Genomic DNA, 16,356 nt, shown 5'->3' on the forward strand with positions numbered 1-16,356 from the left:
CCTGATAAACGTTATAACCTTCAGTAATTGAATAGTAGTTACCCATTACAATTACATCAATTATGTTCCAATTGTTAGTATGGACTCTCAAGCCTATTATCGTGTTTAAAGCGCATGAATTCTAGGATAAAAAGCCAATCTACTTACTTCTTATCTTATCGAATTAGCCATAATCTATTTAGCCACTTTGGACCAGAACTAGCCATTACTTTATCTACAATCTTCTAGGATTCGCTTAAATTTTATTTTCATCCTGCAGGTACCTGTTGCTGTTGCACTCCGTAGTCCGGGAGTCGACAGTCTGCCTCATGGGCCACGAGCGGCGACAGACCTTGGCTCTCATTGAAGCGCTGGCGCACCGGGAATTCTGCGTACAGCGGACCCTCCTCCTGCCGCCTCCGGGGTACTACGTATGCGTGTGCGCAGCCTGCGCGGCGTGCGCGGCGTGCCCGGCGTGCGCGGTGGCGGCCCAGCACCACCCCCCGCTGCCCGTGCCCCCCGCGCCCTCGCCCTGCTGTGATTGCTGCCGTCCGACCCTTTGCCCCGCGTGACCCCTCTAGGCCACCCGCTCTGCGCGATAGGACGACATTCTTAACCCTCTATCGATCGACGATGAATTTAGTGCCAAATGTATATAATACGGATAAAAAAATATATGTATGATTTTCCCTGTCTTAGCGAGTGTGATTGTATATTGTGTAATAACGCTTCGTATTCTTGGCTGATTTGTTTTTAATTGTATTCAAAAAAAAAAGTATAAAATTGGAGATATCGAAGCGAAAACACAGGCCAATGGACTTACGCGTTTTTGGCGTGCTGTTAGTATATTCGGACCGATTGCATTTGGGAGACAATCTCTGTCAATTCAAAATTGCTCACTTTGTGTACACCGATCAATTTTCGCACGTCAATTGTCATGGACGGGCCTGACCCGGTCGCCTCGCAGCATTTCCCGTAATATTCCATAGACGGACGGGCACATACCCACGTTTACCTGTTGCCAATTATTTTGAACCCTAATTATGTAGCTGTAAGGAACGAAATGCGGCGCTGGAGACGTGAAATAATTTCTAGTCGTACTCCTTTCGTGTTGATAAGTTAATATGTTAGCAGTACGAAAATTATTTTCCACGCGAAGATAAATAGGGTGTAAGTCCAAATCGATGGTCTGCCTATAAAAAAAAGACTAGTTAGTTATTTTTAAGCTTTATAATTATTATATGTATAAATAAAATTGTCTCCATTAACATAGCGTGTCTCTCAGAAAAAAAGACAAATGTTGAAAAGTATTGTTAATATTGGCTTAGACCTCGCGCAGTAAGATTTCTGTATAGATGATAATGTTTGCGAGTGACGTACAAAAAAAAAAAGTCCGGCCTTGTACGATGGCCTTTACGCGAGAAATTCCGTTCTATTTTTTTAAATTGCAAAAGTGACTGAAATCGGTTGCAGTTGAGATGGAGTCTCGGGCAGGTATCCGGTTGGCCGAAAGGCACTATCTCTGTTCCTTGCCGACATACATAGCTATAGTCATATTAACTATTTTACTATGTATTTATCAACTCGAAAATGTATATACATTTATCTCTTTTTCGTGATCGCTCTAGTATTGTATACGGCTTGGCATACGAAGTAACAAATTAAGATTAAATATAAACACAAAAAAAATATATAAAAAAATACAAAAAAAATATATAATATATATTTAACACTAAGGTGTGTACAATATTAAAGTTCACTCTTTTTTAATGATAAAGAAAAATCCATTATATAAATATTTTAAGAACATTTACATGTAGCAGTCATATTAGATGCAGAATACTTATGAATATTTGTTTTAACATCTCATTAAAACAGTTTACAGTAGAATATACGGAAAATGTGATTTAATTGTTGTAGAATTATACTGTTGTCGCAGATTATATATACTACTTACATTATTATGTAGATTAAATACAATAGAGAGTTATTATTGTTGTATTTTAATAAATAGATTATGAACGATGTGTGAACAATGTCCGGCCAAATTATGCATGTCTTAGATATTTTGAAAGTGCATATTGAACTTATATTATACTGGATTCTCTTAGAGCTCGGAATAAGCGGTTAGGTCGCCTTCAAATATATGCGGGTTCGCACAGCACGCATCGCAAAACGTTAGAACAGGGATGTCGAGGTTTGAATTGACCAATCAGACACGTTGGCGCTAAAATGCAGCGATATGATTGGTCGATTATAGCACATGTCTTTGATAAACCATTCGTATACTGTTAAAGTTAGTATCTCGGCCAATACTGTGTCTGAGATCCACTATGTTTGAAGACGGCTTATAATATAATTATAAGAATTATCCGGAGTAGTGAAGTACAATCAGCTTTAGAATAATATACTTCGGGATGTGACGATTCTGAACGAATTTCCGATTTGCTCACTATTGAACCAAAATTTAAGATCTCATTTTTATTATCTTCTCAAAACTGATAGGACTCTGTAGGCGATTTTTCGTGTGACATACGAGACAGATTCGAGTGACAGTATGTTCATTAAGGAGATCTGATTACTTCACAAGAAACAACAAGAAAATTTAAAAGAAATTTCAAAAGTGAAATAGGCAGAACTCCTTAACTTGTTAGCCCTAAATTAGACATAGTTCGCAGTCGTATAAATGTACTTAGAAATAAATGAAGTACATAATAGCTAACGGAATCTTAACTATATTCCATTGTAAGGGTGAACTTAAGATTTATCACTAGTATTTTATCGCGTGTGTAGCCCGCCGCGATTGACTTACGTTGTGAATTGTAGTATTTTCGAAAAATATTTTAATCATTTTTGTCATAATTATTGTAACTGTGATTGTTATATATTGATACATAATATTTAATAGGTCCCTGGTTGGAGAAAATATACAAAGATGAAGGTATATAAATTTGATCAAATGTTACATAATTTACTTATTATTATATTAAAGATATGAATGACTTTAATATCAAACTTATAAAGTTATTAAAAGAATATTAAATGGGACCTATTAAAACAACTATTGGCAAATATACCTCCTCGCGTAAATTTGGGATCGCCGGTAACTTTTGTTTTTTTTTATTCCTCTAAAATATATACTTAATTCTAAGAAAAACTTGTGTAGACATGTCCTATACGCACTATATTTTTAAAAACAAACAGAATTTATTATTGAATGTTGGCCACTGTCACAATTATTGGGCGGTTTGTGGCGCGGTCATACTTTGTCTAAATACTTTACCGCCTCCGCGCCTCAAATCCTGTTTCTTGTGATGGCTCTATACGCGTGACGAATCTACAAAAGTTAAATTATCTTAGCATTAATGTTTTACCATTCTGATTTAATATGTAGAAATGCAAAAATATTCCAAAAAGACCTATCTTAATTAGGCCTCTTAAGAATACCTACATACAAAATGCTTCCTGTAAACGGTCTAAAAGTTTAAAATACTTTTGATGTACTGATGATGAAACAATTCTAACGCCATATATGTCTTTGATTATTTAATATTGAACTTAAAAAGGGTGAAATCAAGACATATTCAGAGGTATTCTCCATAGATGCATTATTTTGTTATCTTGTTTCTATTACTTTCTAACCTAGACTTATAAAAATACAATATTGTTTTGGTATAATGTGTGGCTTGCCGACCAGTTTATTTATTTTTTTCTTAATTTTGAGGACTTGATATTTTGGAAGATTGCCAATATAAGAAAAAAAAATCTTTATCACTTCTATTCTTTGTGTCAGCTAAAAATTAAATTCTTAAAAATGTCAGCTAAAAATGACAATGATGTTATCTATGGACAATACCTATGAGTTCAGCCTTAAGCAAATTGGACTATCACCAACACGTTGATTAAAACGCTGGCTTTTTCTTTGTACATTGAATTTTAACTATAAATAAATCTTTGAATTATTTCACTAATGCACGTACATTGTCTTATGCATAGATTTTACCTTTAAAACTTGTGTTTATTACAATGTACATAATGCAATATGACACATTAAAATAAAGATCAATTAATTGTGATAGTAAATAATCAACAATAGAAGAACTACCGTTTCAATCAATGTGTCGATCTTGGAACGCTTTGCTAAAGGGGCAAGTTATTACTTTGTTTCAGTGTCATGTCTTCAGGAGAGGCATTGCGAAGTAGTTTAGTGTTTATTTTCTAAAGTTACCAACAGTTTCAGCTAGCCTTAATGTTTATGGTTAATTTTATGTAATGCACCGGTCGGGGCGTTTGCGTACGTATTTGTATATATTGAATTTCAGATATTTAAAAAAATATTAGGATTACTTCTGGTAAATGTAGATGCCATATATTTTCTTGTCTATTCTGCCTTGATCGTTATTGGCATGTATAATTACTATAGGCGATCAAAAGTATAAGATTTTCGTTTTAAATTTTGTTTTCAGTTATTGTATTTAAATTGCCATCAAAAGTTAGTACTACACATAAAATGTGTATGTGAATGTGTTATTAAGTTTCGATTTAATTTGTGCATATTTGGAAGATAAAAATGGAAATTAATGCACTGCACATAAAGTAGCCCTAATGAATTTTACGGAAAGTTAATGCATTTACTTAAAATACGATGAGACGTTGTAGGATTGTGTGAAATTTCCGTAAATTTACATTTTGTTAAGTAGCCTACCTAATTATTGTTTTATGATGCAATCAAATTAACATTTGGCAAAATTGTCTTGCCATTATTAACTATATAAATGTCGCCCGGAAGAGTTAAATGATATATTTTGACAACAAACAGAGCTAAACTTAAAAAAAATATATTTTAATTAGATTCTTGATTATCATTTAAAGTTCAACTGTCAAAACATGTCAACTTACTTAAAGATTTAAAATTAAAATCAGGCGCAATTGTTTTGCAGTTCAATGTCATTTGTGTAAAGAAATTAAAATGAAATTGTACGTATTCGGAAGTCTGAAAGTACGCAAGCGCCAATAATGCGTGGTTGTAAAAAATATGGACACACATTAGTTGCACGGATATGATTGTGGGTCATTCCATTTCATCATTTTATAAGGTTCAAGCAGTGAACTGAAGGTAGTCTTTCTGAAATATCTACTATAAAACGTATTAGCCATACGCCACATTACTGGATTATGCCATTTTTAAAAATATATCTGGCAATTAACTGATGTCAGGATGGGGCGGCAAGATTTTAGGTAGAATCACTAGTCTTTCATTAGGTGATTTAGAAGCTTGAATTATAAACGGGAATTTAATTATTTCATCTTAAGAAACATGGTCAGAAGGCCGAATCGTGGAAGGCGTTTGACCAAAAATTTAAATCCAGTTTTTTTTAATTCTACGTTTAATTTGTTTTTGTTTTATTTCTTGATTATAGACATCTTTAAAAACCTTGATATCTCCAAATGTCCAAGAAACCCAAAGGTTATTGATGCAACATACACGAATTTGCATTTTTTTTTAAAACCTTTCGAATTTTCACTATTTTATTAGTATAATTACTCAATGCGTGATTAGTTACATGTTTCGCTGGCGTAGTCAAGCCGATAGTCACATATATAAATTTTTAAACACAAAGTCTCGTCCATATTCAAGAGATTTCTTTAGAAATAAACCAAAACTGTACCATTGTTACCTTTATATTTTCTCTATGCAACATGAATTGATAAATAAATGAACGGTTCAAAATGGCGTCCACAAATTTTCCGTGCAGCTTCTGTGATCCCTGATTGCGCCGACGCGCGCCGGCAGCCGGCTCATATGTTTCAAGCGGCCTGTCGGCATCACGACTCTCTTTAGCGATTATAAGGATTGCTAGTTCGTAAAGCCTTACGTTATATAAGCTTACTGTTAGGTTATCAAATATATACATTTAGTTACGTATCTCTTCAGAGATGTCTGTGTCCTACACGTGGCGCGCACGCGCAGTTGTTACGACACGTTTCTATATATTTGTGAGGAGTTTTAAGCTATGTAAATTTTACAGAAAATTAAATAAAAATGTTGTGAAAATAAATTATAAAAAAGTGATAAATATTGAATCTGTGTCTTTTATTTATTTTTCCCCGATTGAGTTTGAAAAGCTGCTATCTCTTACTTGCATTATCCTACAGTCATCAAGTTTCTGAATTCATCAAAGTCGTCAGCGGACTAGTACTATTTGATGACCTATATGCCTTTAAACTATATATAAATCCCAGTCAACTCGTGATAAAAAAAAAACTTTACCTTGGGTCTAATTGTATGGTGTCTATTGAATTTTTATCTACTAAATACATACATACCTAATAGTGGCTACTAAAGTGAGTTTAATACAGAATGTACTTAGTGCTTTTCTACCAGTCATTATATTTTTCGTACACTTAACATTTTTTTTTAACGAAAAATTATTATATGGCAAAACAACGTTTGCCGGAACAGCTAGTATAAAATATATATTTATAAGTAATAAGTATAAATTAAGTGATCGTGGCAAGTGGAAAGAGGTAGTCTCTGCCTACCCCTCCGGGAAAGAGGCGTGATTTTATGTATGTATTATAAGTAATAAACATAAGTAAGTTCGAGACCTGTGTTATGGGATATTTGTTGGAATTCAAATTCTGAAGCTAGCTCATGTTTATAACGCTTTCTGTTTTACCATCCAGAACCCAACGGTAAATTGACCTTAATACAAAATAAACTGATTTTATAATCGACTAACTGTAACCCGAATCATAGACTACGAAAGTAAAGGTCATCCAGCAGAGAGTTTTATGATAGCATATCTATACACATTCAGACTTTAACATTGTGAGGAAATCTGCACATTCAGGTAATAGGTACACATTCAGACTTCTGGTCAACGAAAACATTGTGCGGACACCTGCACATTCAGGCAACTAAATGTGGCCATGATCCAATTATGTAAGGTTCCCTGCAAAGGTTGCAGAGGTCAGACGGGAATCGCTTCGTGTAAAACCTGACCCCTGATGGCAAGGGTATAGACGTGGTTGTATGTATGTACATATAATCACGTCTATATCCCTTGTGGGGTAGACAGAGCCAACAGTCTTGAAAAGACTGATATGCCAGTAGCTGTTTGGATTAACGATAGAATTGAGATTCAAACAGTTACAGGTTGCTAGCTTTAGTCGCATTTTACGACATACATGGGAACGAGATGTGTATAATATATATAAATGTATATTACCCGAAAATTATTAACTTCATTACTTACGTGTCCTAAAAACTTACAACTTTTGGCTGTATTAACCCCAAAGGGAAAAAGGACGTAATGTAAGCATGTGTATGAGAACATGTTCTCTCAAGCCGTTTGATAATCGTATAGATTTAACCTTACCTATTCTATTTGAAATTCTAAATAGAATTAAATTTCCATTGAATACAGTTGCACTGTTCCAAATAAATAACGCATCGGACATAAACCAAAAAATAACTGTTGTAACCGAACTATAGTACTTACTTACTACAGTTTTCACGGTCTCTGTGGCGCAGCGGTAGTGCGCTTGTCTGTGACATCGGAGGTCCCGGGTTCGAATCCCGGCCAGGGCATGATGAGAAACGAACGTTCTCTAATTGGCCTGGGTCTTGGATGTTGATCTATATAAGACTTTATTATAAAATATAGTATCGTTGAGTTAGTACCTCGTAACACAAGTTTCGAACTTACTTCGAGGCTAACTCAATCTGTGTAATTTGTCCCGTATAAGTATATTTATTAGTACTATGCTATAGTAGTCCTTCGCTTTATTAAACGTATTTTTTTTTATGTAGACGCATGTGCATTCTTCCGTGGTCTTGATTTGAGATGTATATTTGAAAGCTGATGTTCGGTGAATACGCTGCAGTGTAGTTCGTCCCGCCGCTTCTTTTACACCTTCACTTTGGAGGCGGTAGTAGATATAATTATATTTACGTTATGTTGACGTCAATAGTTCAATACACGATACTTTTTATCCTTTTTTGAAAATAAATTTATTTTATTCTATTTATGGATGTCGTTAATAAGGGTAGGCAGAAACTTTTTTTTCCCCATTGTCACGGTCCCTGTATATTTGTTTATGCGAAAGAAATACATTTCACTCATTTCGGTAATCGCTGCACCTATTTATTTATGTATATTGTTTATCTATTGTAATTTTTATGTATGTATGTATATTATAATTATTTTATTTATATCTTGTGTAGGTATAAATATATTTATTTAGTTTGACCCCACATAAAGTTCTCTGTCAGACCCAATGGTTGACTGGTAGATAATAGGTATAAAAAAATGTTTCTATTTCTTTCTTTTCTATATATTATGGCTTCCACCGGACTTTCGGTGATTCTGCCAATGTCATGGTTTGAAGTTTGACAATATACGATCTGAAAGGAGAAGGTTAACAAATGTACAACCACAAAAAGACAAACACAACAAGTAGGTATTGTTAGTAACAGAGTTCTACGGTCATAAACACTCGTGAAGTACTAAACGTCATTTATCTATCAACTAAAAAGTACGTAACTTTAAAAAAAAACAAAATCGCTCATTGATAGGTATAAAAAAATATATATTGTTTCTATGCTGAGGAATGTCGAAATTCTTGCCTATGACATTGACGGGCCCAGACGAGTTTTTATATTTTTCTACTGATAATGGCGCCATATTTTTTGTTCCAATTAATTTGCGTTCTAATTTATTGAAGTGATAAAAGTGTGTCTATAAAATTGGTACTACGTGCCGCTAACATAATACTTAATCTTTTCCACATAAAATTTATATTATTTTATTTGTTTTAAAAGGAAAATATTTTATTTAAATTTAAGGATGCTGAATACAGGATTGAGTGAAGAAAGTAACTTTAATTACAGGTAAGGGTGATAAGAGATAATTTAAAAATCCATAATATAATCACGGGCATACGGATTTCTCTTAAGTCGCGAGGGTATTTAATACCTATAAGCTTTTTTAATCATTTCGGTAATCGCTTCACGTATTTATTACAAGTTAAGTAGCTCCCTATCCTCTGGCGACTTTTGCTAGATTTCGTGTCTATAGCCAACCCCACGCCCTCTTAAAGATTGTTAAACTATTCCTAATAAAGGTTGTAGTTATATTTATTTATTTAGTTAAACTTCATTGCACAAAATACAAATGTATAGCACAATTGGCGGACTTAATGCTCGAAGCATTATCTACCAGTCAACCATTGGGTCTGACAGAGAACTTTATGTGGGTTAATCTAAATAAATATATTTATACCTACACAAAATATAAAATAAAATTATTATAATAAACATACATAAAACCCTCAATAAATATATAAAGGAGCTAGTTAACTTGTTGAGCGCTGTAACAGTTCAAAGGCGAAGGCCCAGGCGGGCGCGCTGTCGTTTTTTTATTTATGTTAAGCACATCCCTAATCACACGTGCCGTGTGGTTCCCGGCACAATACAAAAAAGAATAGGACCACTCCATCTCTTACCCATGGATATCGTAAAAGGCGACTAAGGGATAGGCTTACAAACTGTACATTTACCTTTCTATTTTAAAACAGCTTACAAAATCAACGCTTCATTCGTTTAAATTCGAATAAAAACCAAGTTATTTTATCAAGTTATACAGCAGACGTATTTACGAGGAAACTTTAGACTTAATTAACCAAACAAATTTATTTATTCGCAAAATTAACCTCAACTACGGAGCCTTACGAGCAATCATTGTCCTGAAGTTATTAAAAAGCAGAGATTTTCAGGTTTCTCTGTATACTAATTGGATTTCTGTCGAAACTGCCTCCATTGTGTTTGATTTGGTATCTTATTTTCACTTTTGTTTATTATTTACAAACATCACGTCTTTCTCGCTTACAAAGTAGACAGAGCCAACCCGAAAAAACTGAAATGCAACATTTTGGTCAGCGGTTCAGATAGTGAAAGGTGATTAGCGCATAGCCTAAAAAAAAATCTCAAGTTTAAAAAAAAATTAACCATTCCTTTGACTGGCTTTTACAATCTGCGCGGGATAAGCGGCTGGCGCTCACTATGTATTTTCTTCACAACTAGACCAGCATGGATTGCTCTCGATGAATGGGCTTATTCCCTTAGTCGCTCTTTACGACATCTGTGAAAGTAATGGAGTGACTCTATTACGATACGTAACCTTACAGACTTTTCAGGACAATGAGGCGCTAACGATTTTAAGTCACCGAGGGTATGTTAGCACTAGATAGAGATATCATGTTATTGTCAGCCACTTGTTCAATTCTGCCGAGACTTTGTAATTAGTTGTCATAATACCGATTACAAATTTATAATCACATCATTATCCCTTACCGGGGTAGACAGAGCCTTAAAAAGTATAGTCTTAAAAATAATAGTAGCTCACGTTCAGCTGTAAGGCCTTATTATTGAATTTGAATAGTGTTAATTTGCTAGCCCATCGCCTAAAACAAGAATCTTAGTCGCCATAAACGACATCCATGGAGTGATCCTATTCTATTTTCTTTTGGTGCCGGGAACCACACGGCACTAAAGTACCTAAGTAAGTAATAAAATTACAATCAAAACACGTCAAGTGACGCTGTAGACAGCGACTCGAAGTAAAATTGAAAAAGTTGTCGCCCACTCCCGCCCACTCTCTCGCATAGAAAATAAAATGTGAAAATTTCTTGAATAAACATTTCCATTTTTCAGAATTTTCACGTTTTCATACAAAGATGGGTAGGTATTATTTTTAAGTAATACATAATTAATCTGAAACCATTAATTTTGTTGACCTTTCGAACAGAAATAGGTTAATATTAAAAGGTTTTGATTTTTTTATTATATAAGTAATTGAACTATGATAACGTTCTTAAATAACACTGTACAAAAATACCTAAAAACATACATATAATCACGTCTATACCCCTTGCGGGGTAGACAGAGCCAACAGTTTTGAGAAGACTGACAGGCCACGGTCAGTTGCTTGGCTTAATGATAGAATTGAGATTCAAATAGTGACAGGTTACTACCTACAAGAATCCCAAGTTTGAAAGCCCTTAGTCGCGTTTTACGACATCCACTGGAAAGAGATGGAGTGGCCCTATTCTTTTCCTATTAGTGCCGGGAACTACACGGCACTTCATTGTTTGTTTTGATATCAGTTAGTAAGTTGAACTTACTTTTACCAGACAGTTCCCGATTTGAACATGGTACGTTTGAGACCTCAAACTAAACTTGAGTCGCGAGGGTATTTAATACCTATAAGCCTTTTCACTCATTTCGGTAATCGCTGCACCTATTTATTTATGTATATTGTTTATCTATTGTAGTTTTTATGTATACACATACATACATATGGTCAAGTCTATATCCCTTGCGGGGTAGACAGAGCCAACAGGCTTGAAAATACTGAATGGCCACGTTCAGCTTTTTGGCTTAATGATAGAATTGAGATTCAAATAGTGATAGGTTGCTCGCCCATCGCCTAAAAAAGAATCCCAAGTTTGTAAGCCTTTCCCTTAGTCGCCTTTTACGCCTTTTTATGGAACAGAGATGGAGTGGTCATATTCTTTTTTGTATTGGTACCGGGAACCCACACGGGTTTTTATGTATGTACTCGTATATTATAATTATTTAATTTTATATTTTGTGTAGGTATAAATATTTTTATTTAGTTTGACACCACATAAAGTTCTCTGTCAGACCCAATGGTTGGCTGGTAGATAATGCTTCTAGCATTAAGTCCGCCAATTGTGCTATACATTTGTATTTTGTGCAATGAAGTTTAAATAAATAAATAAAGAGACTAGCTCAATTTTATTATATTTGAATGTTTCATATTGTACTTCATATAAACTTTAAGCATTTGACCTTACGTATTTAAGAAAAGGTTACTTGTTTTTATAAAACAAAAGGCACACTAAAAGGGAAGGGTTCTTGAAAAAATGCATAGTATTGACATTCATTGATATAATCAGCGTTACGTTTTAAACAATAGCCGAGTAGATTATAAGCGTAGATAAGTAAGTTACATAATAAAAATGAGGAAATCAATAGCTAATTAGCGGTAACACTTAGACAACAAAATAATTTTTAATAACGACTTAATGTACATATAAGTGAAGCAGGTTTATAAGAAACTTGCTGTGCCCGCGACTTCGTCCGCGTGAAATAGTTATTTTGGGCATCCGGGTTCGAATCCCAGAGAAACTTTTTCTGATTTGCCTGGGTCTTGAATAATTATCTATATAAGTATTTATTATAATAAAATATAGTATCGTTGAGTTAGTATCTCGTAACACAAGTCTCGAACTTACTCCGAGTCTAACTCAATCTGTGTACAAGTAATTTGTCCCGTATATATTTATTTTTTATTTATCATTGAAGCCCACAAGGTTAAATAATTTTCCCCGTTTTTTTGTTTACATTTGCCATTATTTCTTCGCTTCTCATAGTTGCAGCGTGATGTCATATAGCCTAAAGCCTTCCTCGATAAATGTTCTATTCAACGCAAAAAGATTTTTCAATTCGAACCAGTAGTTATTGAGATAAGCGCGTTCAAACAAACTAACGAACAAACTCTTCAGCTTTATAATATTAGTATAGATAATGTTGAACGTGGCCTGTCAGTCTTTTCAAGACTGTTGGCTCTATCTACCCCGCAAGGGATACAGCCGTGATTGTTTGTAGATATATATGTGTGTACCTCGTCGGTTCAATCAAACGTATTTCACCGAACTGCGTGAACGATTTACAATATAAAATAAGGTCCTTGCGAACTTAAGGCTATCAGATAATACCTTAAAACAGTTAGATTTAAAGCCCATAGAGCCTGCACGTGTGCAGTTGCTAAACCTATTTATTACAAGGTTTATTAACAACGTGGCCTAAATCTAGACTAGATATATTGCTGCAGGACTTAATATTATTTGAACATTTTTAATTTTAAGTTTGTCAATAATTTGGGATTCTATTTTTAGGCCGACGAGGAAGAAACGGAAAAAAAAGGTACCGTGTGGTTCCCGGCACCAATACAAGAAAGAATAGGCTCCATCTCTTTCCCATGGATGTCGGAAAAGGCGACTAAGGGATAGGCTTACAAACTTTGAGATCCTTTTTTAGGCGATGGGCTAGCAACCTGTCACTATTTGAATCTCAATACCATCATATAGCCATACAGATGAAAGTGGCCGTTTAGTCTTTGCGAGACTGTAAGCTCTGTATAGCCCGTAAGGGATATAAAGACCTGATTATGTTTGTAGTTTGTAAACCACATTAATATTGAAGAGAAAAGATTTGTATATTTTTACATTACATTTTTATCTTTGTTACAAAAAATACTACTAGAGTGATTTTCATTAAATTTGGTACAGATCTTCGGGAGTAACATAGGCTACTTTTTCCTGTAATTTCTCACGGGAGCGGAGCCCCGCGCAAAAGATAGTTAAGCATATATAACGAAAAATACATATGTAAGTACCGAAAAATAAATAAAATATATACAATGGATCCTAAATTAGCAGGGCAAATTAACTTTCCAAGGTCATTTTTAATTATTTTTTAAAACTGGGACAGTGTTTCGTTATTTTTAGATTAAAGGCGAATCTCGAGCCAACGCATCTGTGTTTAAAGATCAGATTGTTAATTAAAAAAACTTAAAACAAGTTAGACCTAAATTAATGGGGCCTAGATTTATGGGCCAGGTTATAAATAACTGCAAAAAGCTCTTATCAACTAGTGAATGTCTATTGCACAAAGAGGCTTTTTTGCAAACTGGTCAGGCAAAGCTTGTTATATTACGCCTACGCTCAACTTACATTTAAATAGCGTTTTAGCTCAGACGAGGTCGATTCATTTGTTTTCTCATACTGATTTTCTGATAGTGTACTAATACATCTATATTGTTAAATTGACATACATACATATAATCACGTCTATATCCCTTGCGGGGTAGACAGAGCCAAAAGTCTTAAAAAGTCTGATAGGCCACGTTCAGCTGTTTGGCTTAATGATAGCATTGAGATTCAAATAGTGACAGGTTGCTAGCCCATCGCCCAAAAAATTGACGTAACAAGAAAATTAACAAAAGCTCCTTTATACTCGTATTATGAGTCTGGATCTCTAGTGGCCAGCATTACATATTAACATACAACGCGAGAGAATCCTTATTTTTTAATTAGTTGGTTTATACTAAATTCTGGTACCACGGGTAAAACAACTCCAGTGGTACCACCAGGGACTCTTACTGGGACCATAGGTAGGACTAATATAATAATGCAAAAGTAACTATGATTGTGTGTTTGTTAACTTATTACATACATTGCTGGGATTGAAAACTCGCTTCAGAGTGCAGTCTGTGAAACGTGTATGTTTTGTACACACATACATTATATACAATCATCACGTCTTAAAGCGGGGTAAACAGAGCAAAAAGTCTTACAAAGACTGAAACGCCCAAGTCCAGTTGTATGGCTTAATGATGATATTGAAATCCAAATAGTGACAGGTTGCTACACCGCCGTCTAAAAGTAGAATCCCAAGTTTACTAGCCTTTCTCTTAGCATCTTTTACGACATCCATTGATAAGAGGCGGAGTAGTCTTATTCTAAAGTGGCCGGAACCACACGGTATCAAATTTAGAATGAAAATTTCGAGCTTGAAGCGAGCTATTAATGTGGATGAAGCGAAAGAAGTATGCAGAGGTCGTGGCAAGTGGATAGATGTAGTCTCTGCCTATCCCTCCGGGAAAACGGCGTGATTTTATGTATGTACGTACATATGTACATATATATATCGATGTTCTTAAGACGTAGGTACCTAGTCTGTGTCTTTGTCGAATTCAATAACGAACCGTCTCGTTTTTATTTGATAGGTAGTTGTAATAAAATACAAATATTTCCACAATATTAGTCCATGTGCCGTGTGGTTCCCGGCACCATTACAAAAAAGAATAGGACCACTCCATCTCTTTCCCACGGATGTCGTAAAAGGCGACTAAGGGATAGGCTTATAAACTTGGGATTCCTCTTTTAGGCGATGGGCTAGCAACCTGTCACTATTTGAATCTCAATTCTATCACTAAGCCAAACAGCCGAGCGTGGCCTATCAGTCTTTTCAAGACTGGTGGCTTTGTCTACCCCGGTAGGGATATTAGAATTAAATAGATTTAGAATAGATTTATTTTCAAAATTGGATACAAGGTATCACTTATTGACGTCACATAACTTAAATCTAATTAAAACTACTACCGCTTCCAAAGCGCATGTGTAGAAGAAGCGGCGGAACAAACTACACTGCAGAATTTTCATAGGACGTCAATTTACAAATATAGATCTCTTAAATCTAAATCGTGGACGAATGCACATTGTCTACATTAAAAAACATGTATGATATAGACGTGATCATATGTATGTATGTATGTATATTAGTCCATACGTACATTCAATAGCAGCGTGCAATGCGATCGATGTAAAATAATTCGGCTACAAGAGAGCGGCTGCGTTCCCACGTGTCGTTACCTTACCTTACCTGCTTACCTTCAACGTCCTTGCCGGTCGCTCGATTTAGACATACGCTAAAATAATGTGCGACATTTTGTATAGACACAAACTGTTGTTACCACTTTCAAAAGTTACATGGATGCACTTGCGCAAGAGTACATACATTCATATAACACGTCTATATCCCTTGCGGGGTAGACAGAGCTAACAGTTTTGAAAAGACTGATAGGCCACGTTCAGCTTTTTGATTTTAAGAAAGAATTGAGATTCGCAAAAGTGTTAAACGAATAATATGTTTTATGCCCCGCGGGAAATTACTTTCCATTCCAACCTTCACTTTCAAGGCTCTAGAACCAACTACTTGGTTTATGCGTTGATATATCAGTCAGTCAGTCATTTCCTTTTTTTGTATATTTGATTGATATCGATAAAATATCACCATTTATTGTAGATCTAAATTACGAAAGAATTGATATTTCCGGCACTTTGGAATAGGACAACTCCATATCTTTCCCATTTATGTCGTAAAAGCAGACTAAGGGAAGCGCCAACAAACTTGGGAATCTTCTTGTACTATTTGAATCTCAATCCCATCATTAAGCCATACTACATACGTAGCTGAGCATAGCGTACATATATAGCTGAGCGTGGACTTGCACTCCTTTCAAGACTATTGGCTAATCACGTATATATCTCTTGCGGGATAGACAGTCCCGCAAGAGATATATACGTGACTAGCGACCCGCCCCGGCTTCGCACGGGTGCAAAATTATAAATGTTATTATACATAAAAACCTTCCTCTTGAATCACTCTACCTGTTACAAAAAACCGCATCAAAATCCGTTGCGTAATTTTAAAGATTTAAACAT

At 35.0% G+C, this 16,356-nt stretch overlaps 1 protein-coding gene across 3 annotated transcripts in view; it reads left to right on the forward strand.

Moving 5' to 3' along the window:
- The window catches only part of LOC106130271 (terminal nucleotidyltransferase 5C), a 192,127-nt gene extending 186,064 nt beyond the window's left edge, over nt 1-6,063 (forward strand). For all 3 annotated transcript variants that reach the window (XM_060945714.1, XM_013329079.2, XM_013329080.2), the window contains one exon: nt 260-6,063. In XM_060945714.1, the coding sequence (XP_060801697.1) occupies nt 260-551 (292 nt within the window). In that variant the 3' untranslated portion in view covers nt 552-6,063. The remainder of the gene's footprint in view (nt 1-259) is intronic.
- Nucleotides 6,064-16,356: the final 10,293 nt, after the last annotated feature.

The sequence above is a fragment of the Amyelois transitella genome, chromosome 9 (genome assembly GCF_032362555.1).
Source record: "Amyelois transitella isolate CPQ chromosome 9, ilAmyTran1.1, whole genome shotgun sequence".
NCBI lineage: Eukaryota > Metazoa > Arthropoda > Insecta > Lepidoptera > Pyralidae > Amyelois > Amyelois transitella.